General features: G+C 34.5%; 3 protein-coding genes across 3 annotated transcripts in view; 2 read left to right on the top strand and 1 right to left on the bottom strand.

Moving 5' to 3' along the window:
• The first annotated feature begins 17,196 nt into the window (after nucleotides 1–17,196).
• LOC137388071 (integumentary mucin C.1-like) lies at nucleotides 17,197–22,153 on the top strand. The gene is made up of 3 exons (XM_068074586.1): nucleotides 17,197–17,233; nucleotides 19,098–20,068; nucleotides 22,004–22,153. Exons 1-3 carry the CDS (start codon nucleotides 17,197–17,199, stop codon nucleotides 22,151–22,153), a joined length of 1,158 nt encoding a protein of 385 aa, XP_067930687.1.
• Nucleotides 22,154–22,277: 124 nt separating this feature from the next.
• Nucleotides 22,278–25,352, bottom strand: LOC137388072 (uncharacterized PPE family protein PPE24-like). Its single transcript, XM_068074587.1, has 4 exons — nucleotides 25,276–25,352; nucleotides 23,009–23,232; nucleotides 22,799–22,966; nucleotides 22,278–22,456 (listed from the first exon to the last, which is right to left on the bottom strand). Exons 1-4 carry the CDS (start codon nucleotides 25,350–25,352, stop codon nucleotides 22,278–22,280), a joined length of 648 nt encoding a protein of 215 aa, XP_067930688.1.
• Nucleotides 25,353–25,362: 10 nt separating this feature from the next.
• The window catches only part of LOC137388604 (somatostatin receptor type 2-like), a 4,933-nt gene continuing 3,164 nt past the window's right edge, over nucleotides 25,363–27,131 (top strand). The window contains exon 1 of the mRNA XM_068075082.1: nucleotides 25,363–25,980. Within this exon, the coding sequence (XP_067931183.1) occupies nucleotides 25,363–25,980 (618 nt within the window). The remainder of the gene's footprint in view (nucleotides 25,981–27,131) is intronic.

Below are 27,131 nucleotides of genomic sequence, written 5' to 3' on the forward strand. Positions count from 1 at the left end.
TTATTTTGTATAATATGCATTATGATTATTATATTAATCATAAAAAATAGTTTTTTTAATTTAATCATAAAAAATAATCATAGATAAGATAATAGATAAATAGTAGAATCAAATCAAAAGTTATCGTTTTATTTTCTTACAGCAAGAGCAGCACGGTCAATTTATTCTTTTTAAAATTATGGCTGTAGTGAACTTACAGTCTGTTAATAGTGACAATAATCATGCAAATCAACTGAATGCTGCAGTAGGTACACAGTAGAAAGATGATAAATGAGCAAAAATTCACATTCCCACTTCTTATTCTAAACAAATTACAAATCACGAATATCGTATAATATAGACTATACACGCGCCGTTCGTTGAACAGAGGATCTTCGGAGCACATCCGTGAAAATCGAGTTAAAATTTGAGGCGCAATATTGAAAATCTGCTCTTCTGTTTTGAAAAATCATGGCAAGGGGTTGTGGGCAAATGCCTTTACCACACAATGTTTGCTTGGTTTTCCTGAGAAACCAGAGCTAGTCTGTAAATTCGTTACTATCGCGAGAAGCGTTTCACATCTCATAGCCGAAAACAATCAGTATGCGTAATGGCAGTAAGGGTGCGCAACTCCGGCACATCTCCAATAAGTCGATTTCATACGTCACAATTCTCGGGATTTTCGAAGGGTTTTTCCTCTGATTCGTTATTAGGTAGACCTGTGTTAGGCTGGCTATATCTCAGCTTCTAGTAGGTCAATCTCCTCTTTTCTTTTTTAGAACTTCAGTCAACACCTCAGGATAAATAATAAAGCATAATAATATTATGCTTTCTCTATTCTTTAACAGGTTGAGCAATTGTAATTTTAATCCATTGAATATTAATTGGATCCATATTTATCTGTCGAATAGAACTCAAGTCACACAAATAAATGATTCATACTCTAATTCTAGCGATATAACATGCGGTGTGCCTCAAGGTTCTGTGTTAGGGCCAACTCTGTTCTTACTATATATAAATGATCTTTGTCAATCTCTGAGGTATCTAACTTTAATTTTGTATGCTGATGACACATATTTGTTTTTTTCTTCTTCTGACCTAAATGATTCTCACACAAAAATTAATTCTGATCTTCGAAGACTGAACCACTGGTGTCAGGTAAATAAACTAACTATTAACTGTGAAAAAACAGTTTACATTGTTTTCAAAAACCACCAAAACAATTTTTAAATTTGAACTCATTAACTTTAAATGATAAAAATATTGCTGAGGCTGATAAAATCAAATTTTTAGGTATTACAATTGATAAGAATGTGAGTTTGTCCTCAAATATGCAATTTACTGATTGACTTAAGATCTATTTCAGGACTGTTTTTTCGATTAAGCACTGCTGTTCCAAGAAGCATCCTGATAGTGAATTACTACTCTTTTATTCACTCTAAATTATGCTACTCTAAAGAATCATGGATAAACGCTTTTTGGGTTCACCTTGACAAAATAGTTAAGTTTCAAAAGAAAATATTGCGTATTATTTATAAAAAGTATTTTAGTAACCCAACTTTTGATTTATTTCATGACTCTGAGATTTCGGCTGCTGATAGAATGTATCATTACAAATCATTTATTAGAGCACACAAACTGTATCGTTCAAAAACATGTCAAAAACCTTCACACTATAACACCCGATTTCAATCATCCTCACTTCCTACTCTTTTTTGTTCTTCATCTGCTGATCAACGAACATTTAACTTTGTGATGTCTGCACTGTGGAATAAATGGCCAGCATCGTTGAAATTAATAAAACCTATTAGTGGGTTTAAGATGGAGATAAGGTTCTACCTTAGCTCGGCTTGGTAAACATTAATATCTACGCTTTATGCTGTCGACTTGGGCCTGCGACCGATTTAGCTTTGCTATTTTGCACTGGCCCCATCGTTTTACTTTTGTTTGAATGTTGATATACAATTGTTTGAAACTTTGCCTTGTTTTCTTTTTCATATGTATGCAATTGTATGTACTATGTATTTGATGAAAAAAATCACACACGCACACACGCACACACGCACACACGCACGCACACACGCACACATCCACACGCACACACGCACACACGCAAAAACGCAAAAACGCATACACGCACGCATTCACGCACACTCGCACACACAGCAAAAAAATGCTACAGATCAGTTACATCATTAATCCTAGAAAAAAGAAAATATAAACAGCAATGTCGCGTTTACTTTACACCTTTGAAGAATAGTCCTCCTCTAAAACAATTTAGATTAACTCGACTGGAAGGGTTATCTAGAGGAACCATCTGAGACGTCGTCCTAGATGGTTCCTCTCTTTTTCTAAAGAACTTATGAAGCGTAAATTGCTTCTCCATTTGTTAATGAAGGTTCCCATACTGTTTCTGGAGCTGGTCCAATTCCAATGCGCATGCTCCGGTTTGGTTGAGAACCAAATTTATGTTTGAGAACCAAAATGAACAAATCTCAAAAATCAGTGGTCAAAAACCGAAGCGTTCAAGAACCGAAGATCCATTGTATATAATCAGTACACAAATCGCCAAAAATTAGGGTTGAGATTAATTATTGTCGATATCGTGGAGCGTAACAAATTAGCCCTTATGAAATAAAACACCGAAGAAGCATCACGTTGCATATACCTAGGTTCCAAAACATTTCTGAACAGAAGCATCGTAACTCGTAGACACAAGGCTAAAATAATTAGCACGCGCATGGTGTATTCGGTATATAAAAATGTCTTTGATCACTATGCTGTTCTAGCTCAAAGGTAGAGCGCCCGGATAAGAAGCTTAATTGAATTCAAATCCATCAGTACACTGACGTTTATTATCAAGATTTTAAAATCTATAGCCGGAATGACACACATACACACGTACTTTGAGAAATATATATATATATATATATATATTCAAGCTGAATGACCTGCGTTGCCTGGGTAATCAAAAAGTCTTTGCACAAAGAGTTAATATGTGCAAAGACTTCTTATAGAAGTTACAAAAATTGTAGAAGTTTTTAAATTTCCTTTTATCATCATTATTTAAGAGCTGCTAATTTTAAACATAATTTGAATGTAGCGTTTAAAGTTTAAACATTGTTAATTTCCTTAGCAAGGTTATTATCACTTAATTGGTTTCTAATCTTCCTTTATTATTAACATGAATTTATCATCAAATCATTTTTTCAGACATTGTTATAAAATTTCACTTACAAATTACTTCCATATTCAGTATAAATTTTATTTTAAATTAATCTGTTAAATACATGTATTCTGAAAAGTTTTACATAACGTAATGCTTCCAAACAATGAACCTGCAATCAATCACTTCTCGGGTGGTACTAAATGACTCATGTCTACGAATATTCAAATTTACAATTAAACAGCTTCATATAAAAGTTAAAATACTAAATGTTGTATGTGTTAAATAAAATTAATTTGTTGTGCAAAAATGCTTTTATTCCTCAAGCAACACTGGAGTGAATAATACTAAAAACCTAATACGGGTGTATTTATTGTGTATTCTCCAAACCAAACAGCCAGCCTAAAAGCCAGCCAAACCTATCGAAAAACCTTTTTTGCCTAACATATGAGCAATTCAAAAGCCTCTTTTAAGTACATAGGAATGTTTGAGGTGCTCCAAACCTCTTGGCTATCCATATTACCCTCACTCAACTCATAATATTTACAGGATGCCTCGAGATATTAAATATGGCTGCCTACTCAAGCTACTATTACTAATTTCACTGGTCACTGTCAGCAATGCTTTCAACTCCACAACATCAGCTAATGACACTGACAGTTGCAAGTTGACCTGGAGACTTTTAGGGGTTACGGTTGGCATCTGTTTAGGAGTGACTGTAGGCCTTCCTGTGCTCTTCTTCATCATATTATGTGAGTATTCTAAAGTATCAATGACAAGTCCCTTTCTTGATAGATATATATCATTGTTTGAATGCAATAAATCAAAATAAATATATGCAAACAATATTTTGTGGTTGACAAGTGTTTTATGTTCAATAATGTAACATATTTAGTTACATAGTTTGAAATAGTCCATATAGAGATACTGACTAATAGATGTTTTGACCATTAAAGCTGCCACCTACATTTTATGAGTCTCAAAATTTTTTAACCAACAGATCTATCAAACAGTAGAGTTGTCAATCTTTCAAAAATTTTCCACCTAGCTTGCTATAGTAAAAATGGTAAAAGTACAAAACACAAACAATGAGAATAAATGATTTACACTTGTTTTCTATGCCCCTTAAAAAACAAACTAAAAGTCTCAGAGCTCACCCAAAGCCTATGCAAAAGAACAGAGCTCACCCAAAGCCTATGCATGAACTCTACTCCAAGACTACAGCGCCTTTTTGCTAAGTAGAAATGGCAGCTTACAAAACATGGATAAAACAGTTCTTCCAAGGGGACTCCAAAACTAAAATCTGTGAACCGTTTTATGGATTCGGCTTTCTTAAAGAATTCACATATAAAATTTCAAGAAAAAGGTGTTGAACCAAGCTGTTTGCAAGCTGGCATAGGTAGCCAGGTATTTGCAAAAGATCTTAAGTTCATTCTGGCAAATTAAACATCCTTCAAATTCAGAATACAGAGGAATACATGTATGGTGATAGAAGGCTACAGGCGGCTCAGCAAGAAGGTGAAACATGCATAGAAATCATTTGGTAGTGTAAGTTTGCATAGCCTTCAGGCAAGAAAATGGATATCTTTCAATACACTCATAGTGGGAAGTCCAGTGTCACCTCACTGTAGTTGATGGTCTACCCGTTTTATGACAATATAACTGGGGTGCTACTAAATTCTAAACCCAATACTCCAGACCAACCAGGGCATCATCAAGTGCTGCCTGACAACTGGGCAATTTACTTGTTAACCGAAGAACTAAACTGAACACGGGGAAATGACACACAATTGCAAGACATACAAGATGAGTTTAAGCCCACTGCACTATTCAGTTATTTTTTCACTATCACCCTAGAAACTGTGAGTTAGACTGAGAGTGGATCTCTTTGAATTCAAAAAGCCTTACTTTCTTTTGCTAGCCATTTGTCACAGTAAATAGACAAAACTCGCTTCCATCAACAAACTCCATCAAAACAAAAAAGGTCATACTCTCTACCCACAGCATATGTAAAACATCTTGGGTATTGGTTCGCAAATTTTTCAGCAGATTTTGCAGTTTCGGATGCTTACCAAACTTATCCGCGCAACCATTTCTAGAGGTTACCTATTAGATTACCTACATTACCCACGTGACATTTTAAAAAAGCACAAACAGCGGCAGCCAATGTCTAGAAAGTATTATGAGATGTTGAACCAGGTGCAGAGTGTTTTTGATTCGATGGAAAGTCAGTAAGAAATAAATAATACAAGTACTTGATCAGCTTGAATCTCTACAATAATGTGAGCTGTGTCTGTTTGTCCTTTTGTTTGTCCGGGGTTAAGATCTGAATAAAACATCTTTCAGCGGGTCTCAAACTCTTGACATTCAGATTTGCAGATCAACATCCTAACAATTGCACAAATTAATTGCTTTGTGGCAATTCAGAATAATTATGTTGATAGTCTTTCTCTGCGCTTTATCATCACACCTGAAGAATTCTCATGGCACACTCAGCTACCAACATAACTCACTGGCTAAGTTCTCAAAATTACACCTGAGGATAAAAAAGATGCTTATGTAAAGAAGCCGTAAGGAATAAATTTATTTTGGCCAGCAAGCAGCAGTGACTATCCTTCATGTCATCAAGTACATACACACACCTGTGTCAGCATGTCAACAGATATGCAATTAGATAACATGCATGCATCAAGCCAGACAAGAAAAGATAAGTATTATCATAAAAAATCAGATAGCAGATGAAACTTGCTAGCATCATGTCTTATTACAAGATTGTAGCAGTATAATGATTACAAACCTTCGCCGTAACAACCCCCTCAAGTAAAATAGATGAAAACTCAAACTCTGAACGGGTTCAAGTGACATCTGTACAATTTACTCACTGCCACAAATCAGAGCCCTTTGATTGCTTTGATCTTAAACGCCAGCACAGGAGCGGTCACTAGTGTCACCAGGTCAATGAAAAAAACAAAGTCGACCTGTTATTAGAAGATAACTAAACTTATTTACTTTTAGTGTTTCAGCAAATTATTCTGATATAAGTTGGTTAACTGCCAACTTGTGCCCCTTAAATTATTTTTTTATTTTATAGATTTTTTAATAAGTGCTCTAAATTCATGACATTTTGTCACCATACCAGTACACCACGCTCTGTCATACCACCAGACCTCGCACCACTTTCAACTTCCCATTTAAACAAGGATAGCTGGCTGAGATGAAATTTATTCCAAAATCGTTTTGCGCAGCAAATGTAGCTCTATCGATTCAACTGTGTTAGTCCGAGACAATGGTAAATTTTGAAGCTGAACTTAATTTGGGCAGACAACTCTCAATGTTTTATTTTGTAGCTAGCAGATTAAAGGTATAGTGCAAACTAGAGGGTACTAAAGATTTTATATACTTCGTGTTGTTAGGGTTTCACACTAGCTATTCACTATCAAATGTTCATATTGGAGTCATCCTTCTTTTAATCGCAGGCATCTTAAAGATCATCTCTAACTTTTTAGGCTCCATCAACTTCTATAGTTTTTTGCTATACCACCCATGGACAATCTAGATTAATCCTGATATCACCTGTTATTAAACTTTACTTTCTTACTTTTTTGTCAAGTCACACGTGAACATGAATTTTTGATCAAAGTAAAACTTAAATCTTGGATTCTCTTTATAATTTAGGTTGCTGTGGGTTTGCCTGTCGAGGTATTAGAAAGGGCTCGTGTGCTGCCGGATGTCAAAGTAATATTGGAGATGTGGAATCAGGTTCCTGTTTTGCTTGCTGTCAGTCAACAGGTAATTATACCTCAAAGGCAACATGTAACAAGAAATGTGCATATACAGTTTAGTATATTTTACATTGTATACCTCTGTATTTATATTATATATTGGCATTCATTTTGCATCCGTACACTGTATAATGGATATTTCGTGTACTGGGCATATGTTAAATAATATGAATTTTCTACTGATTATTTCCTTAAGACGGAATTTATTAGATGTAATACAACTTTATACAACATGTGTATATTACATAATATACACCTTCATATAACTTGTATTTAATATTATATAAATTTATACAACATATATTAGATATTATACAACTTTATATAACATTAAGTATAATGAGTTGTACTTAAAACCATTTTATGAAGTTAGAACAGTGGAATCTGTATTTTAATAGAATCCTATATATACAGTATATATATATATATATATATATATATATATATATATATATATACACTCATGCTACAGACAGTACTGTTTCGGCTATTGAAGCCTCATCAGTGCAGCTCAGAGCTTAGGCAAGGGACACGAATCCCATTACCAATGAGAGTTGACTTCCTGCCACGAAACAACTAAGTTGCCTCGCAGACTTTAAGAAAGTCAATGTGCTGGCACCAGAGTGCTCAAATCACAAAGGTGATGAGCTTTGCACAAAGGCTAATAGTGCCGCACCTCTCACAGAGTGCTCAACCAAACCGAAGTAAGGGAGCATATACTCATGCTACAGACAGTACTGTTTCGGCTATTGAAGCCTCATCAGTGCAGCTCAGAGCTTAGGCAAGGGACACAAATCCCATTACCAATGAGAGTTGACTTCCTGCCACGAAACAACTAAGTTGCCTCGCAGACTTTAAGAAAGTCAATGTGCTGGCACCAGAGTGCTCAAATCACAAAGGTGATGAGCTTTGCACAAAGCTCATCACCTATATATATATATATATATATATATATATATATATATATATATGATGATGAGATATATATATGGGATGATGAGGCTTCAATAGCCGAAACAGTACTGTCTGTAGCATGAGTATATATATATATATATATATATATATATATATATATATATATATATATATATATATATATATATATATATATATATATATATATACATGTATATATATATATGTATATATATATACATATATACATGTATATACTCTATATTTATCTAGATATCTATATATGTATCTATTATTTTATGTATATAAATCTAATAGTTTGTGTGTATTTCGGTGTGTCTGGCTATAGCTATTAAAATATGTGAATGAAGAGTCCGTATCGCAAAAGATTTAATCTTGGAACCTCCCATTTGCCAGGCAAATACTTTATTAAATATACTAAATACTTTACTGAAGGATTCATTGGGCAATCTATGTTGCTATGTGGGTCAAGATATACATGTATATACATATTTACATATAATATATTAGTATATAATATAACATTCATTATATAGTATATAATATAACATTCATTATATAGTATAACTATATACTTAGCTGTATATAACTAACTATATATATAGCTGAGAAAAAGCCTTCTGTGCAGCTGGAATAAATTAGTAGAGAACTAAATGTAGATGTAAAATAAATGGTAAGTATGAAAACTAGGAAATGTTGATGCAACGTGTACCTTTTGGTAGCGTATATAATCAGCACAACAATTACCAAATTCTGAATTGGAGATAAACTATTAGCTTTAACGAAAAAAGATGAAGAAGCACCGCAATGCATATACTTATCTTCCAAAATATTTCTGAACAGGGGAATCATAACGCATGGACGTTATGCTAAAATAATTAGCATGCACATGGGGTATGCGGCATATAAAATCATCCCTGATCAATATTCCGTTCTAGCTCAGTGGTAGCGCGTCCTGATAGGAAACTTGTTGATGCATTCATTGTGATTTCAAATCCATTGGAAAGCGGAATTTTAATATCAAGATTTTTATAGCTATAGCTGGAATGCAGACAGACATACGACATACTTTGAGAAATACATATATCTATGTATATATGTATGTTTATATATATTTATAAATCTTATTATTTATATATTTGAATATATATATAATAAGGAAAAAATAATAATAAAATTTTAGGCAGAGAGTAAATTTTCAGTAAAAGCACTAGAAAGCTGGTGCTAAAAACCTGCAAAATCTGCATATACATGAACATGTACATGTATATATAAAATAAATATATACGGTATATATTTTAATATATAGGCTATAAGAGTGCTCGTAGCTGCAAATTTGGTAGCAATTCTTGTTTTTATTCAGATGTGTATGTTGGGCATTTAGTATTCCAGTTTAGCTTTTTAGTTTTGCGTTCACGAAGATAAATTAGTAATTGTTCACTCATGCAATTTTTGAGAATAAGTGAATTTGGCTCACAAAATGGTATAACCTAAACATAACCTTAAAGATGAGCTTATATAACATATTAGTAGATTTTGTCAAAAATTATTGTTGTTTTCCCATCATTTGAGATTATTTTTTATGTTTCAGGTGATCTGATTGCCAGGGTGTTTCCAGATTAATATCGATGAAACATTATTATATCTAATACATCAACTAGATTGAGATTAAAGTGTTCAGAAGAAAATAAATTGTGAAATGATGTCATTAGTTGCTATTCTTGACATCGGTTATTCCGTTAGAGTAGCAGTGTTACCCGTCTCTATTCGGTTGTAAACTTGCAATTATAAACGTCTCTTTGCTGTTTGGTCTGCGTGCTTTAGTCGTGATCAAGTTATTCTGATGTTAACCTTGCAACATCCTGACAGTTCGACCACCCAAACATACCAAAATACTGATAGTTTCTTATAGAAACTTTCAAGATTTTGTCAAGTTTATTTTAATCACACCTCTGGTGTTCATACCTCTTTTGGTTTTGGTCAATAAAAATTGAGAAAAATAAATTCCTCTGTAACATTTTTTCCAGTTTTTATACACACTTCAAAATAAAATTTAAATAAATGACACCAATGCTTCTTGAAGATTAAGTATTTGACAGATACTTATAAATTGATTACACAAGCTTGTAATAGCCGTACACATTTCAGCGCTTAGTGTCTAAAAGAGATAATTTACTGCAGGTAAATACTTCCCATTTTAGCTTGTACATTTTTTCTGTTGTTTTAGGTCAGGGAGGAAAATGCAAGGTTTGCATCATAATCCTAATCCCCGTCATATGGATAATTTTGGTTGTTATCTTTATACATGTGATGTTCACTGGTGTTGGCTTACAGGAGTTATGTAAGAATGAAGGATAAAGGCACATTAGATTCATCATCAAATTTTATCATCAATATGTCATCAATAAGTTATTGCTATGTTATCAATATGTCATTGATAAGTCATTGATAAGTCATTGATAGGCCATTTCACATTTCATATGTCATCATATGAAGTGTGATGTCATATGAAATGATGACATCACATTTCATATGACATTGATAACGTCACCTTTCACATTTAATATGTCATCGATATGTCATTGATATGTCATCAATACATCATTAGCTGAACTTTGTAAACGTACTTTTATTGATTGGTTATAGATTTCAAACTTTTAAAAATTTTAATTTGGTTTTAAGACCTTTTGATTAACCAAGTGATTACAGTTTTGATAATAAAGTCAAAGGTTATTCCTCTAGTGCATAATACATAATAATAATAATAGTAATAATAATAATAATAATAATAATAATAATAATAATAATAATAATGCGTAGTACACAATGAATGAAACAATTGATAAGTGTAAAACCCAAATGCCTGATTATCCTAACACGAGGCTTTCTAGAAGTTATTGTCATTGTTAAGCAGTTTGGAGTCAAATGTTAAAGGGAGAGAATCGCAAAGTTTCAAGATTCTACAAGATATTTAAAGGTTTGACTTGCAACAAAATTTACATTACAGTTATTTGGTATTATAAAGGCTCACTATGTTTTACTCTGCTGTGTTTTAGTGGCAGAATATGTGATCACAAGCTCTTAAAAGCTCAAAAATGAACAGTTAATCGCAATCATCATGAAAACGCCATAATTTTGAATAGCTTTAGTTTGACGACGTACTCAACTCGATGTGGTTATGGTTTTGACACATGCTGTTGTTACTAGAAATGAAAGGCCAATAAAAGACTCAATATAAAATACTTTGTAGCACTGGTTTATGACAAGCGCTACGGTTTTACCGGAAAACCCTTATCAATTATAGATGCTCGCTACTTTACAGTCACTTTTCAGTTCGGTTTCATCATCTAGTTGTAATCTGATCCTGTGACTCATACTTCCTGTCAAATGGTGGGAACAATTTCTGAAGTATTTTTCAACTATCACAGGTGGCCAACAGGCTCTTCATGTTTATCAGAAGACGATATGCACTCCTTCTTGACTAACCAAGTACATAATTGCAATTTTGAAAATAGCGTCAAAGGCTGCCCCTCTAGTGCAAATACAATAAATATAATAATTGATAAGTGTAAAACCTAACTGCATTCTTATGCTAAGTTAGAAGTGATTGTCATTGTCAAATAGGTTTGGTGCTAAAATGTGAAAGTAAAAAAATTCCCAATTTAAAGATTCCACAAGATATTTAATGAAAACACTGCAGTAAATATACTTGATATAAGACTGGAGTAGAAGGAACATAATGAACAGCATTGAGGATGATCATTATGTCATCATTTTTATATTATTAACTGATCAACAGTTGTAAGCGGCTGTAAAAAAACAGAAGTTCTATTTTTAAAGAATTTCTTGTAATGCTTCATAGTTGAACCTTAATTCTTTGCATCTAAAAGAGACGGCAATGAATGCAACTAATTAATATATGTACAGTATAACTTTTATTAGCATCGGTAATCCTTAACAAGGATGTGTTTTGTTACATGCCAAAAGGAAAAAATAAGGAAAAGACAGAAATCAGGAGTTATTGAGTGAGTTGAATAAATGTGTTTAGAAAGTTAGTAATCTAATAGTATTGTGGAGGAGTCAGAATAGTGAATATATATAAAATAGTAATATGACAGTAAATAAAATATAACCATTTACAAGTTGCTATAACAAACTCAATAATTATGTTTATTCACTGTAGTACCCAAACCTGTTCAGAAATCTGTCCTGTAATCAGAAAACTCGTGTGTTGTTGGATGTTGTGAGTCTTATCAAAGGCATTTCTTATTTTCAGTTTAAACTTTTTTATCACTCTATTGGTTTTGAATTGAATTTGACTTTTTTCATTGATTAAGACAATTTCGAAAAACATACTATGAAAACCATTGATGGAAGCTCTGCGTACACAATAGCTTGGCTAATCAGGGTGCAGAGGCCAGTTGGTAGGCAGTTAGCATCGTGTGGCTCACATAGATAAAAATCCACTGTAAATTAAAGGAAAAAGACAGCTCAATGATGCACAGACTACTCCAACCTTGACAGCAAGCGCTGCTTCATTATCTTCTTAAATAGACTAGCGCTTTTGGCTTCTCGGGTGTCAGCAGGCAGCTGCTTCCATGCTTCTGAGGCTTGGTATGAATTTTGATGATGTCCTAATGCTGAAGTAGATATCACAAGTGGTAGCTGTTAAAGGATTTATGAGTGAGGGTGGGTGATTTTATAGAGCCAACAACTGGTATGGTACAGGTTGGAGCAGTGTAACAAAAAGTTGGGTAGCTAAGTTTGTTTTTTATAGAATTCCACGAATACTTCTTAAAATTGGTGTAGCTAGTTTAGTAACCAGAACTGTTGCATAATTTAAACTTTGCAACTGAATTTGTTATTAGCATAACCTTAAAGTAAGATGTTAAGAAATCATTCAGTTTTTGCAACAGCAAAAATTAAGCCAAACCCACCATATTTTTCCGAAATCTGGGAAGAGTGCAAGAGTTTAATTCAAATGTAGGTAACCAATAATGCAAGGAATCTAAACACAACCTCATCACAACTACAGCAGCTATCATAGTACAACTATTTGTAGATTAGGCTTAAGTTAACATCATGCCGGTTGTATTTAAAAAAATCTGCAATGACCATAATAGTACTTTTATTAAAGCAGGGCACATAGCCTACATAGTTCTTTAAGAACAGCATAGCTGGTATGCTATCATTCTATTACTCTCTATTAATTTATCAAACTTCTATCTTTAAGGGGTTGGGTTGAGGTGGATCACCATTCTAATGATATCTGTGGCAAAATCTGCAAATCCTATAATCTTACCTATATTCCTTGCAATATACTTGTTAGCAAAGCAAGTTCTTAAGATTAGCAGATTGATTAGCAGTTCTTAAGATTAGCAGCTGAGTGAAAGATGATATAACCTTCAACTTTTCTGTATATACAGCTCTTGAACAACAAATATACAAGAACTAAACACAATCGACAGGCTTAGTACTTAGCTTAGTATTTAAAATATCATGTTGCTGAACGAGTTTAGACTTGCCGTTTTCCTGTTGTCGTGGCAATTGATTGCTGTATAAATAGTATTTGAGTATTTCACGAGATATTCTTGTTATTTGATATGACACTGAAAAGAAAAAAACCTGTTGCAGTTTTTGACCAAAACATGGAATGTTTGTGTTGTCAATTACATTGTGTTATTTGGACATTAATTCATAATTGATAATATTTTGGCAATGAGCGATTTGATTATATAAGTCTTATCAAATGAGTTGGAAACTTTTGGATGACATCTAATACCAATTTATATAATTATTGCCAGGTATTTTTTATTTTATACTTTGTTTTGTGGTCTAATTTGCTTTGAACGCCATCAACCAGTGATAGCAAAGTTTATAACTATCTACTCTTCTATTTTCCTACCAATCAATTTATCTATCCATTTATCTATGTATCAATACGCATCATCGATATAAATATAGATGAGCATAATCATTACACCATTTGTGTCTTCCCGCAACCTATCAAACCTTTTAGACGTACCGCTGACAGGCATTGAGGCAGCACCACGTATGCTAACAGCTGCACCGGCTGAGCAAATACATCTTGTAAAATGCGAAAATCTACTTTTAGAAGCAAACAAAGGTGGTAATACTTTAACGATTTTGGGTTTCACTTGTGTGAATAAAGAAGTTAACTGGTATGGCTGTCAAAAGACAGGCTCTTTCTTAACTTACAGTTTCTTTACAGAGTATCATCATTCAAATATTGAATATCTGCAAAAACTACAATTACTTCTATTGAGAGTTTGTGTTAATATATAGGGCACATTAAAGTTTAATCATGCTTGCATTTCTCCGACAGCTTTTATATTCTCCGACAGTTTTCTGACTTTCAAATTGCTGCCTAGGCATTTGTTCGTCTGCTCACGCCAGAGAGAGGAGCAAACTATGAGGACCATGAGGAGCGTTTTTGTAGTAATATTGTTCTGTTTCTACTTTCAACTTGACAAAAAGTGTTCTTTCCTTCGAGCAGATGATTCCTGCTCTTTAGAAGATAGACAATGCAAGGCCTTGAACACAGAAGGTAAAAAAGTTATTCTTATGTTTTTTTAGATGACATGTATGTAGTCATAAGAGACTGCAAACTCGTAAGTTGCGCTGGTATGAAGTATTAAACTGGGCAGCTGCTATGAGTCATCCAAAATCTTTGACAAGGAATCACAGGTACTTGAGTGTTAGGCTCATTCGCTGTTCTTATTTTATTGGCTAATCATTTGCTCATTCGCCTCATGACTCCAATTTTTACATTTTTACTTAAGTACCAATAAATCTCAGTTTTCTTTTTATCTTTATTTTGACATACTAAAATAGTTATAACAATAATGTTAGTTTTATATCACCTGCATGGATAATTCCACCTCTACATTGATACAGTAAATAAGTGTATTGTTTTATACCATCAGGAGGTGAATTTGACATCCTTACCGTATATTGAAATTGTAAATAGTGGTACACAGTTTTATATTACCTACAGGCATATTCTACACCCCTATATTGATATTATAAATAAGTGTACACAGTTTTATATCTATTGAAGGTATATTCTACACCCATACATTGATATTGTAAACAAGTGTATAGTTTTATATCAGCTGTAGGTATATTCTACACCCCTATACTGATATTGTAAATAAGTGTACACAGATTTATATCACCTGTAGGCATTTATCACCTAGTGTATCAGTGGGGTAAATATAAACTAGCAACAAGCCGCCTTAGGTGTGTCAGCAGTAGACTGTATTGTTTAGCAGCGATATACAGAAGCATGACTCCTACCTCCACTAATCAGCCAGCAGTATATTCATGTTTTTATAATATTTCAAAACTTCTATCATGGTAATTAAGGTAATATAACTTCCATAATCATAAGACAGTTTGTTATTAGTTACTATTTGAAATTGAATTAATAATTTTCATTTACAATTATTCAGAGCTCGAATTTGCTTAGTAATATACATATATTTTCTATATATATATATATATATATATATATATATATATATATATATATATATATATATATATGTATGTATATATATATACTTCTTAATGTTGGTTGTCTGTCCTTTGGTATGTCCAGCTATAGCTATTAAAATTTTGGAATTAAAATTTTAAATTCTGCTCGACTTAAGCTCCTGAAGATTACAACTGCAGTTATGTAATCGAGTGCATTAACCAGGGCATTACATAAGCTTTTTCAATTCATCGCTTTTACCGCATAGCTTATAAATCTTTTTTCGTTTTCACACCCAAAACTACGTTTTAATTTAAAGCTCTTTGAACTCTTTTAGCTCCATGAAACAAGATGCTTTTTGTTTTTGCCATACTAGAGCTAATTTGTTTTTAGCAAAACGAATCCAAAATAATCCTTCTCGAAATTAAAACTTGGCAATTATATCTCAGTTCAACATCATCAACTATAGTTAAAACGGTTTGCAAACAGAGAAGTGAGAACTTTTAGAGAACTTTTAGTTACAAGTTTACTAAAATGTTTTCTAAGCTAAATTCATATCAGTTGGATTCAGCGTTTATGTTACACATCTGTCTTGATGGTAAGAACCCTGCATGTAGTACACTGTAATGTTACATTTTTTGACAGATCATACCCACAAAATGCACCAAAGATATTGTAGGTAACTACATGTATAGTTACTAAGGTTAACATGAAGTTTTGTTAATAATTTTAATGATGATAATTTTGTTGATTTTTAACAGTCAGTGATTGCATTAGATAATTACTACGGGTATTTATACCACTCTATATGTCTATACAATATTTTCACTTTACGATGCCAACACTGAAACAAACTAAAATCACATAATCCTATACCAAATAATTTTTCCTTGTAATCATAACTAAACAGACTATAATTAGGCATTACTTGCTAATGATTTCACATTTCCATTTAAACACATTTACAGTTTTTTATTCCTACTAATTTCATTCAACAAAACATTTATTTCATGGTATGAAATTTAAAAGTTGTTGTTTGAAAAAGCTTGAAAACTTTAATAGTTGTTTTCCTTTTTTCTCAAGTCATTTGAACTGCACAAAAATATTTTTCATGATATGAAGTTGAAAAGTTGAAATGGTGAATGTTGTATATTATTTATTAAATATTAATGAATTTTCTGTCCAACGACCTTTTTATTACCTGGACAACACCGGGTAGTACAGCTAGTATATACATATACATATATATACATATATATACATATATATACATATATATATATACATATATATACATATATATATATATATATATATATATATATATATATATATATATATATATATATATATATATATATATATAACTAATATGCTGGCAGTTTTTGCAACATGAGAGATTGTCATGTGTAATAACTATTCACGCTAATGACTATTGATGCTCACGATGAAGTTGTGATAGAGAATGTCTAACAATATCGCTCCGCATGAGCTTGCTGAGTGAGCTCTAGCGCATATTAGCGACACGCAGCGCGATATCGCACTAAATATTGCCAAGTGTGTTTGCACCTTAATACTGCTGGGTTATAAAATTACATCATCATTTGCATCACAAAACCATGAGCATCTCAGGCCACATTTTCTATTGATTTTCTACATAAAAAGAAAGTCATCCGTCATTTAATATGTTTCAGTCTCTTGTTTTGTAAAAAAAATCAATACTTTTGCTTACTTGGAACGAAGAAATTTTTCTGAAATATTGAATTTTAAAATTTGATACATACTATGATACTTTCTCTGCGTGAAAACTACTTGCATCAGCATTTGGTGCGACAATGCATGAAAGCCTGTTAACTGTGCTACAAAATGGAGGTAAAGACCTGAGAGATGGGCTCAGCTCGCTAGTAATTTAAAGGTTCGGCTGCAACTCTTTGGTTTGAAACACTCGACCTGCAAACAACATGTTGGGTTCAGTTCCAAAAAATGCCATCAGGGGGACCAAAATGACATCAGGGGGACCAAAATGACATCAGGGGGACCAAAATGACATCAGGGGGACCAAAATGACATCCAACCTTAAACAGTTCTTTGCAACTAGGCATGTCCCAGTCATGAAAGTTACCTGGCCACTGGACTGAGACATGTCTAGCCAAAACAAAGTTATTGTTTGTACTAGAAAGCTCTCTAAAACTAAGCACAGTCTCTGCTTGCAATAAGCTAAACAGACATCATACTAATCATCGAGTGATTACATGAATGCACGAACACTTGGAAAGTACAGCCTCTGCCCTTCATTGTATAGAAAATTCCGCTAATAGCAAAACTGGAAAAGACTTCAGCTGATATGAGCTCCAAAACAAATTTAAAATCAATCACATGCTGCTCATTGAAAATCTTAAAATGTTTTGGACTTGACCAGATGAAACTGCAAACATATGTACAATCAATTCCTCTAATAGGTTTGACAAATATTCTAAGGTGCTGTTTATCTAAGCTCAACGGTTATGAATAGGTAGTAGTTTTAAATCTATCAGAATTGTGCAATAATTTAGTGATAATAATACATGTATGCACTATAACAAGATCAGTGTACGTCCGTCTGTCTGAAACTACATTGACAGAGTGAAAAAATTGTTTTGCCCAGGTATTGAACTCATGCTGTCTGTTTTACATACCGACCCACTAGCCACTACTCTACACAACCACCTTGCCACTTCAACAAATCATCATGAGCATTCTGATCGCTCATGACAATCTCTCACAGTGTACGAAACTGCTGTGCATGCTAGTGATAGCATAATAGCAATAATAATAGCAATAATAAAAATTTTATTATTAATAATAGCAATAACAATAATAATAATTTTATTATTAATAATAGCATTAATAATAATAATAATTTTATTATTAATAATAGCATTAATAATAATAATAATTTTATTATTAATAATAGCATTAATAATAATGGGAACAGATGGTAGAAACATGAGCTTGGAATTGAAGTAAATGCAAGAAGTACGTTGGTTTGATACAAAATCACTTCATGTAAGTTTGCAAATAACAATAGTGAATGACATTTGACCTTAACCTTAATCAGTTTAATAAACTTCCAAATATTTGCTTGTAAAGCAAAACATACTTATTTGGAGGTTTTTGAAGCCTCAAACCTGTAACATATAATAACTTCTTTCAGCAATCAAAACACTTTTTCCATTTTCATTATTTAAATACATAATCAATACAACATCTTAATGTCTAGCGCTGTTGAAACAGTTTTGAGAGTAAACGAGCTTTTGATTTAATATACAAAAAATGCTTCATCTTATGTTCTGAAGCCTAGGCTTGAAATATCCTTTAAGTGAGGATTTTGACCAATTTGTAGTTTCCAAAGTTGAGATTATTTAGCCAAGACCAAACTTTTTCAACATCCCTTGTTTTCTTCTGATTGTTGAACTTTTAGAGGTTAATGTAAAAGGACTAACATACATATCTGAGTGTCAACTTGTAATAAACACATGATAACAAGTGGTCATTAGAACTGCTAATTATTTTTAATTCAAAAATTTGAGGGGTTTATTTGTTTTAAAATAAAATTCTTAACATGTTTCTGTCTCCCAATATATCACAACTGATATATTGAAAGTAACGACAACTTGCTAGTGGCCATGCAGTATATACTGCTTCGGCCTTTTCATTAGTGCTTTCTCACTTGAAGTCTATTTCCGTTTGTCAACAGAGCTGAAGAGAAGTAAACGAGATACTTCTGGCAGCAAGCGTTCTTCGGTTAAAGTTCAGGTGAAGTTTGTCTCTGACAGCAGGTCAGCTAATGCATCGGCAGTGACAACATCAGCAGCTACGTCGACTACGCATACCAAAACAACAACAACTGCAACAACAGAAACTTTACCACTTCCAACAATAACTACTCTCGACTCTACAACAAATACGCCATTATCTGCTACAACACCTACTTCGGCGACAGCCACGCCTGTCTCAACAACAACCACACCATTGCCTACCACTGCAAATGCCTCAACAACAACTACATTTGCTCCAACAACAATTACCCTTGACCAAAGAACAACTACACTTGAGCAAACAACAACTACACTTGCTCTAACAACAACTGCACTTGCTCCAACAACAACTACACTTGTTCCAACAACGACTACACTTGCTCCAACAACAACTACACTTGCTCCAACAACGACTACACTTGCTCCAACAACAACTACACTTGCTCCAGCAACAACTACACTTGCTCCAACTACAACTACACTTGCTCCAACAACAACTACACTTGCTCCGACAACTACACTTGCTCCAACAACGACTACACTTGCTCCAACAACAACTACACTTGCTCCAACAACAACTACACTTGCTCCAACAACCACTACACTTGCTGCAGCAACAACTACACTTGCTCTGACAACAACTACATTTGCTCCAACAACAACTACGCCTGCTCCGACAACAACTACATTTGCTCCAACAACAACCACACTTGTTCCAACAACAACTACACTTGCTCTAACAACAACTACACTTGCTCCAACAACAACTACTCTTGCTCCAACAACAACTACATTTGCTCCAACAACAACTACACTTGCTCCAACAACAACTACACTTGCTCCAACAACAACTACACTTGCTCCAACAACAACTACACCGTTGCCCACTACAACCGCTGCCCCAACAACAGTAAGCTCGTATACGACAGTAGTAACTACACTACCTGCCAAAAACGGTAATGGTAATAATAAAGGATAGCCACCGCACATTACAGTCATGGCTACAACAGCTCTACAATCTACTGTAACAACTAACCTTTCTTTAGCAACAGCCAAAACATAACTATCAAAAGACTTGTACTATCAACAGTGGTATTTCAATGCAGCAGATAAGTTTTTGACTACGTATAAACTATATACACAGTATACGAACCTTGCAGCTCCACCATGGCCGACTTACAGTTCCCAAATGTGCAAAGTTGTTTGACCTTTAGAAAAACACGATTTTCTGCAGCTCAGGCTTTAGCCCATGCCTGACTATTTTTAATCAAATTGCTTTCACCAGATTTTGAACCGATGCCTGTGTGAGAGTAGGCCTGATGCTCAAGCTAACTAGTCAACTCTTCTCTAACTCAACTAGTGATAATAATTTATATGTACGTCCTTCTCAAACAATAATTGTTTTAGTGAAGATGAACAATATTGAAATTGAAATTCTGTAAAGTTCGATAGCTAGAAATAAAACTACAGTTTATGAATGAATGAGATCTTTTAAACCCAAACTTGATGTTTAGTTCAGCGAATATGTTTGATACCAGTTAGTTTAACACGCTAACAGTCTAGAACTACCTGTCCTTTTTTATTTAACTGTTTTGCCTGTTTTAAAGCCTTCTCAGTTGTTAGTACAATTTCAATTGTAAGCTTTCATGACAGATATAACATTAAATTCATGTCCCATTTGTTGGTGGTTAGAGAAAAAAGCCTATTCTTACTATCAGTCGTATTTGTATAAGAATGATGTAATATTTTACCAACCCTAATGACAAATAAACAAGTTTGTTTATTTATTGGTGTTTTAACTTTAGTATTTTAGTTGCTAGCATCTTGTTATAAGATATGTTAACATACAAACTATGTTAACTCACAAGCCATGTTAACATACAAGCTATGTCACCTTATATATATATATATATATATATATATATATATATATATATATATATATATATAAGGAGCGACATAATCATGTCGCAGGTGTTGTGTATAGAAGTCTATGTGATGAGTATGGCCTTAATAAACCACAACACTGGTGGGAAGCTCCTGGTAAGGTCAATGAAAATGACCGCGCTAAGATCCTCTGGGACTTCTACATCCAAACTGACAAGCATGTCCTAGCAAACCAACCAGATATAGTGGTGGTAGACAAGGAGAACAAGAGGGCTACTATAATAGATATAGCAGTACCCAATGACTACAATACAGCCAGCAAAGAAAAAGAAAAGATAGAGAAATATCTCCCTCTTGGAGAAGAAATTGAAAAATGCTGGAATGTAAGAACAACTGTAATCCCAGTAGTCATTGGGGCACTGGGCGCAATAACACCGGCGCATAAAATGTGGCTTGCCCAAATACCAACAACAATTAACTCAGGTGAGTTGCAGAAAAGTGCGCTATTGGGAACAGCTAAGATCTTGAGGCGAGTGCTCAAACTCCCAGGTCTCTGGTAGGAGACCCGAGTTAGAGCAGAATTTACCACCCATACGGGGTATCCGGGGTGAGGAAACAATTTTATATATATATATATATATATATCAACATACAATATATGCTGGCATACCAAAAAGTACAAATCGACGGAGAAGTTTCTTTACAAGATTGATAAACCATTACGATGACGATGATGAAAAAAGCAAAAGGCCAAATTCACTGAAGAACAAATCTGAAGTAAACTTTCTTGATAAAAGTAGTTGGCAAAATCAATGAAAGCCATTAGCTAAAATCTAGGTAAAAAAAACGCGTATGTACTTTGGTACTTTTTTGCATTTAGAAATAGACATCTGCTAGTTGGTACAGAGCTAGAGTTGCTATTTCAAATATTTATGTATTGATATTATACCTCTTGTAGCAAGTATCTGCACAATTACTGCACAATGCAGCGAGCTGGGTAAGTGGCACAGATGGTAACATGTTTGTCTGCTTCCCTGAATGCATGAGTTCAAATTCTGTGGGATGCGATCTTTTTCTGAACACCCCACTGTGGTTTAAGATGGGTTGACATGGCTGTTATTATAATAAAAATAAAATGCTTAGTGAGCAGTAGTCAGCTGGTTATTATGAGAAAGTGATAGCGAAAGCGCAAAGTGAATATAAAGTTTTTTTAATATCAAGCATTTCATTGTTTATGGTGTTACTGTCTCTATGCATATTAGTTGGTGTACTATTAGCTGTACTCTACTAGCTGATAGACTATTAGCTGGTACACTACTTGCTGGTACACTACTAGCTCGTACACTACTAGCTGATACACTACTTGCTTGTACACTACTTGCTGGTACACTACTAGCTGGTACACTACTTGCTGGTACACTACTAGCTCGTACACTACTAGCTGATACACTACTTGCTTGTACACTACTTGCTGGTACACTACTAGCTAGTACACTGCTTGCTGGTACACTACTAGCTGGTACACTACTTGCTGGTACAATACTAGCTGGTACACTACTAGCTGATACAATACTAGCTAGTACACTACTAGCTGGTACACTACTAGCTGGTACACTACTAGCTGGTACACAACTTGCTGGTACACTACTAGCTGGTACACTGCTTGCTGGTACACTACTTGCTGGTACACTACTACATGGTACACTACTAGCTGGTACACTGCTAGCTGGTACACTACTAGCTGGTACACTACTAGCTGATACATGATTAGCCGGTACACTACTTGCTGGTACACTACTACATGGTACACTACTAGCTGGTACACTGCTAGCCGGTACACTACTTGCTGGTACACTACTAGCTGGTACACTACTAGCTGGTACACTACTAGCTGGTACACTACTTGCTGGTACACTACTAGCTCGTACACTACTAGCTGATACACTACTTGCTTGTACACTACTTGCTGGTACACTACTAGCTAGTACACTGCTTGCTGGTACACTACTAGCTGGTACACTACTTGCTGGTACAATACTAGCTGGTACACTACTAGCTGATACAATACTAGCTAGTACACTACTAGCTGGTACACTACTAGCTGGTACACTACTAGCTGGTACACAACTTGCTGGTACACTACTAGCTGGTACACTGCTTGCTGGTACACTACTTGCTGGTACACTACTACATGGTACACTACTAGCTGGTACACTGCTAGCTGGTACACTACTAGCTGGTACACTACTAGCTGATACATGATTAGCCGGTACACTACTTGCTGGTACACTACTACATGGTACACTACTAGCTGGTACACTGCTAGCTGGTACACTACTAGCTGGTACACTACTAGCTGATACATGATTAGCCGGTACACTGCTTGCTGGTACACTACTACATGGTACACTACTAGCTGGTACACTGCTAGCTGGTACACTACTAGCTGATACATGATTAGATGGTACACTACTTGCCGGTACACTACTAGCTGGTACACTACTACCTCGTACATCACTAGCTAGTACACTACTAGCTGGTACACAATTAGCCGGTACACTACTAGCTGGTACACTACTAGCTGGTACACTACTAGCTGATACACGATTAGCCGGTACACTACTAGCTGGTACACTACTAGCTGGTACACTACTAGCTCGTACACTACTAGCTCGTACACTACTAGCTTGTACACTACTAGCTGATACACGATTAGCCGGTACACTACTAGCTGGTACACTACTAACTGGTACACTACTAGCTGGTACACTACTAGCTGGTACACTACTAGCTGGTACACTACTAGCTGGTACACTACTAGCTCGTACACTACTAGCTTGTACACTACCAGCTGGTACACTACTAGCTCGTACACTACTAGCTTGTACACTACCAGCTGGTACACTACTAGCTTGTACACTACCAGCTGGTACATTACATTTGGGTTATATATGTGATTTTACAAACTCCAGCTAATAAAGCTATCTATAGTAAACTGATTAACAAATGACTAACAAGCCATCTATTTGTAATCATAATAGGTGCACATGTCAATGTCAAAAGACTACATTCAACACATCTTTGTCTCTATAGGATAATAAATTGCTTTTAGCATGTTACCAGAAAACTTATGGTTTGGTATTTACCAAAAGATTCATCATAAAACAGGAGGCATGTTTTATGAATGATTGTTTCAGCTTCTGTACCAGTGGTAGTATGCAGTGTGATACAAGAAGCGTCCACGTCAAATCATGTATACTTAGGAAAACTATGATAGTTTTGGTTATACTTGTGGCTGAACAACAATAAAGTTGGATAGGCTCTAGGGAATGTGAATAACAAATGAGTAGCAGTGCAGCAGGAAAAAACATTGACTGAGGTATTTAGTATTATTTTAATGTTTTAAAGGCTACAATAACTAAAGCCTGGTGTTATTACAAATAGTTTAGTGTATGCTAAAATGATTTTCTTGGTTTCGATATCGGGCCTTTGACAGAGCCATTACTGTGTTGATCACGCAACACTGAAAGTGAATAAGAGAAGATAACTCTATGTTTATTGATACATAAACGCTCATCGCATCTATAATTATACTCTCTCGCAACAAAAATCTCTTTGACGGGTAATCAGAAAAAAAGTCAGGGAGAATTAGAACACACAACTTTGTATTAGCATTCATTATACAAGTAGATAAGATAATTATTTGCTGGCTACAAGGTCTTGCGAAACTGCTTCAAGAAGAAACAAAGACTACTACATAAAGAGTTGATGGGAAAAATAGATCGAATTGAAGCCAAATTTGTTTTTACGAGAACAGCCATTTAAAACCATTTAAAAACCACGAGTATTTCAATATTTTGTCTTGTCACATATTTGTGTGTTAAGAAATACTAGAATTACGCGTTGGTATGGCAGAGATATAGATGATAGTTATGATGAGCTTGCTGCACCTTGCTCTAACGTACACTTGGATGTGACAGAGCACAGGCTACGAATGATGATAGATGGCGGAACTTATTCAATAAGATGAGTCATGACTGAGCGCTGGATGGTTTTTAGTTTAGAAGTGTGTAATCAAATATCAACTGTTGCTGACCACAAAAATTCATCAGCTCGGACAAGTTCAGCTATCTAGCCATGATATAAAAGCATGATCAATAGTTCTGGGTAAATAATATATTCCTGAAGGCTCATCCCAGCTGATAGCAAACAATGAAATCACAAAATAACGTCTCAAAGTGATGCAACTTCAATGAATCCGTAGGAGTTTTGATTACTTTTTCCTTCTCAGAGAGACCTTTTCTCATTGGGAACAGCATGGAGTATTACCTAAACTCAAGTTGGGCTGTAGAGTACAGCATCGGAGACACACTACCTGAACAAGTGTACATTAACATCTGCTTGACTTTGGGAATCCTGCTAAATGGATCTACGATATTCGTTATCGCTCTCGGTGAACATACAGGAAGCAAAGTCAAGATTCAACTCATCAATATGGCGGTAGCTGATTGTCTCTCCGCTATTCTCCATTTTGGATATTTGAACTCTGACATTCTTTTTGAGTCACCCGTGTATTACTTCTGTTCTTTCGTAGGATCAAATGTAGCGTATACCGGACATATCGCTATTAGTATTGAACGTTGTGCCGCTATATTTTCTCCATTCAGAACAAAGAATTTTCGAACAATACACGAAATAATAGTAGTTTTTATTGTTTGGCTGTTTGGTGGTGTGTACACAGTTCTACAACTTCTCAGAGAATACAACTATGTAGGCTCACCTACTATGTGGACTATTGTGGCAGTGCTTCAATATTCGGTGCCTACTACCATCGCAATCGTCTGCTACACTATGGTCGTTGTCAAACTCTGCATGAGAAAACGTAGTGATATTTTTAAAAGTTCTACAGATCTGGAAAAAGACACAACTATAAAGGTTGGTGATATGGTGGTTGATAGATGATACATATTAAGTTTTGTTTAATAGCTCAAAAAAGTACCAAAAGTTTTGAGTTTTGGAAAACAAATCTTTTGTCTAAAGTCTTTAGAGGCCTCTATCTATCTAAAGTAGATAAAGGCTGATACAAGGTGCGGCTGCAGGTGCATTACGTAATAATTAACCCAATCCATCGTTTTATATCATATATACCATGAAACAACTAGGCTTTTTCACAGACTTGAAGAAAGTCAAGATGCTGACACTAGAGTGCTCAAATCACAAAATCACAAATCACACAGGGGATGAGCATTAAACTAAGACCAATATTGTCACATCTCTCACAGAGAACTCAACCAAACCACAGTAAGAGGGCAAAATACTTATGCTACAGACTGTACTGTTTCAGCTGTTCAAGCCTCATCATGTATATGTATGTATAGTATATACAGTAGGTGCTTTTTGAATATTCGACTCACTCTTTTGTGGTACAGTAAGGGCTCCTACATCATAAATAATTCGTTCCAGGAACATTTGCGTTACGGGGATTTTACGTTATAGGAACAGTAAATGCATGTAAATTGCCCAATCCATTTCAAGATCTTTTCAAAATCACCCTTTTAACCTTGAAAAATGAAAAACTTAATTTAGCTCATCTAACTTGTTGGCTATACTGTTACAGTAGTATTAGTGGTTTGTATCGGGAACTTTTCTCCTTTTTCTGATCAATCTTACAGAGTTTATAGTCCCTGATTACGGTAATTTTACAATAAGTTGATAGAGAGCGCACATCTTAAACATTCATTTACTATGGTTTGCTTATTTTTTTCTAAACAGTATAAAGTTTATTCTGCAAAGTAAAACTAATAAGAAATATTTTATATGTCTACAATAAAGCAAAACAACAAAATAATTTTCTATAAAAAGCGGTATTACCCGCTAGCTATCTATTTGTACCCTTGAGTCAAGATTGGGATAAAAAAGAACTTTAATCTGTAATTTCTATTACACAGCAACTGCTTTCTATTTTTCGTCACATCTGACAACATATCACGATGAACTAGAATTTTGCGAAAATTGTATATGTAATGGATATAGCTTTATACGTATTATTCGTTTTTTCTCTTGCGAGTGTGGCAAGATTAGGTATC

This window comes from Watersipora subatra, chromosome 2 (genome assembly GCF_963576615.1).
Source record: "Watersipora subatra chromosome 2, tzWatSuba1.1, whole genome shotgun sequence".
In the NCBI taxonomy this organism is placed as follows: domain Eukaryota; kingdom Metazoa; phylum Bryozoa; class Gymnolaemata; order Cheilostomatida; family Watersiporidae; genus Watersipora; species Watersipora subatra.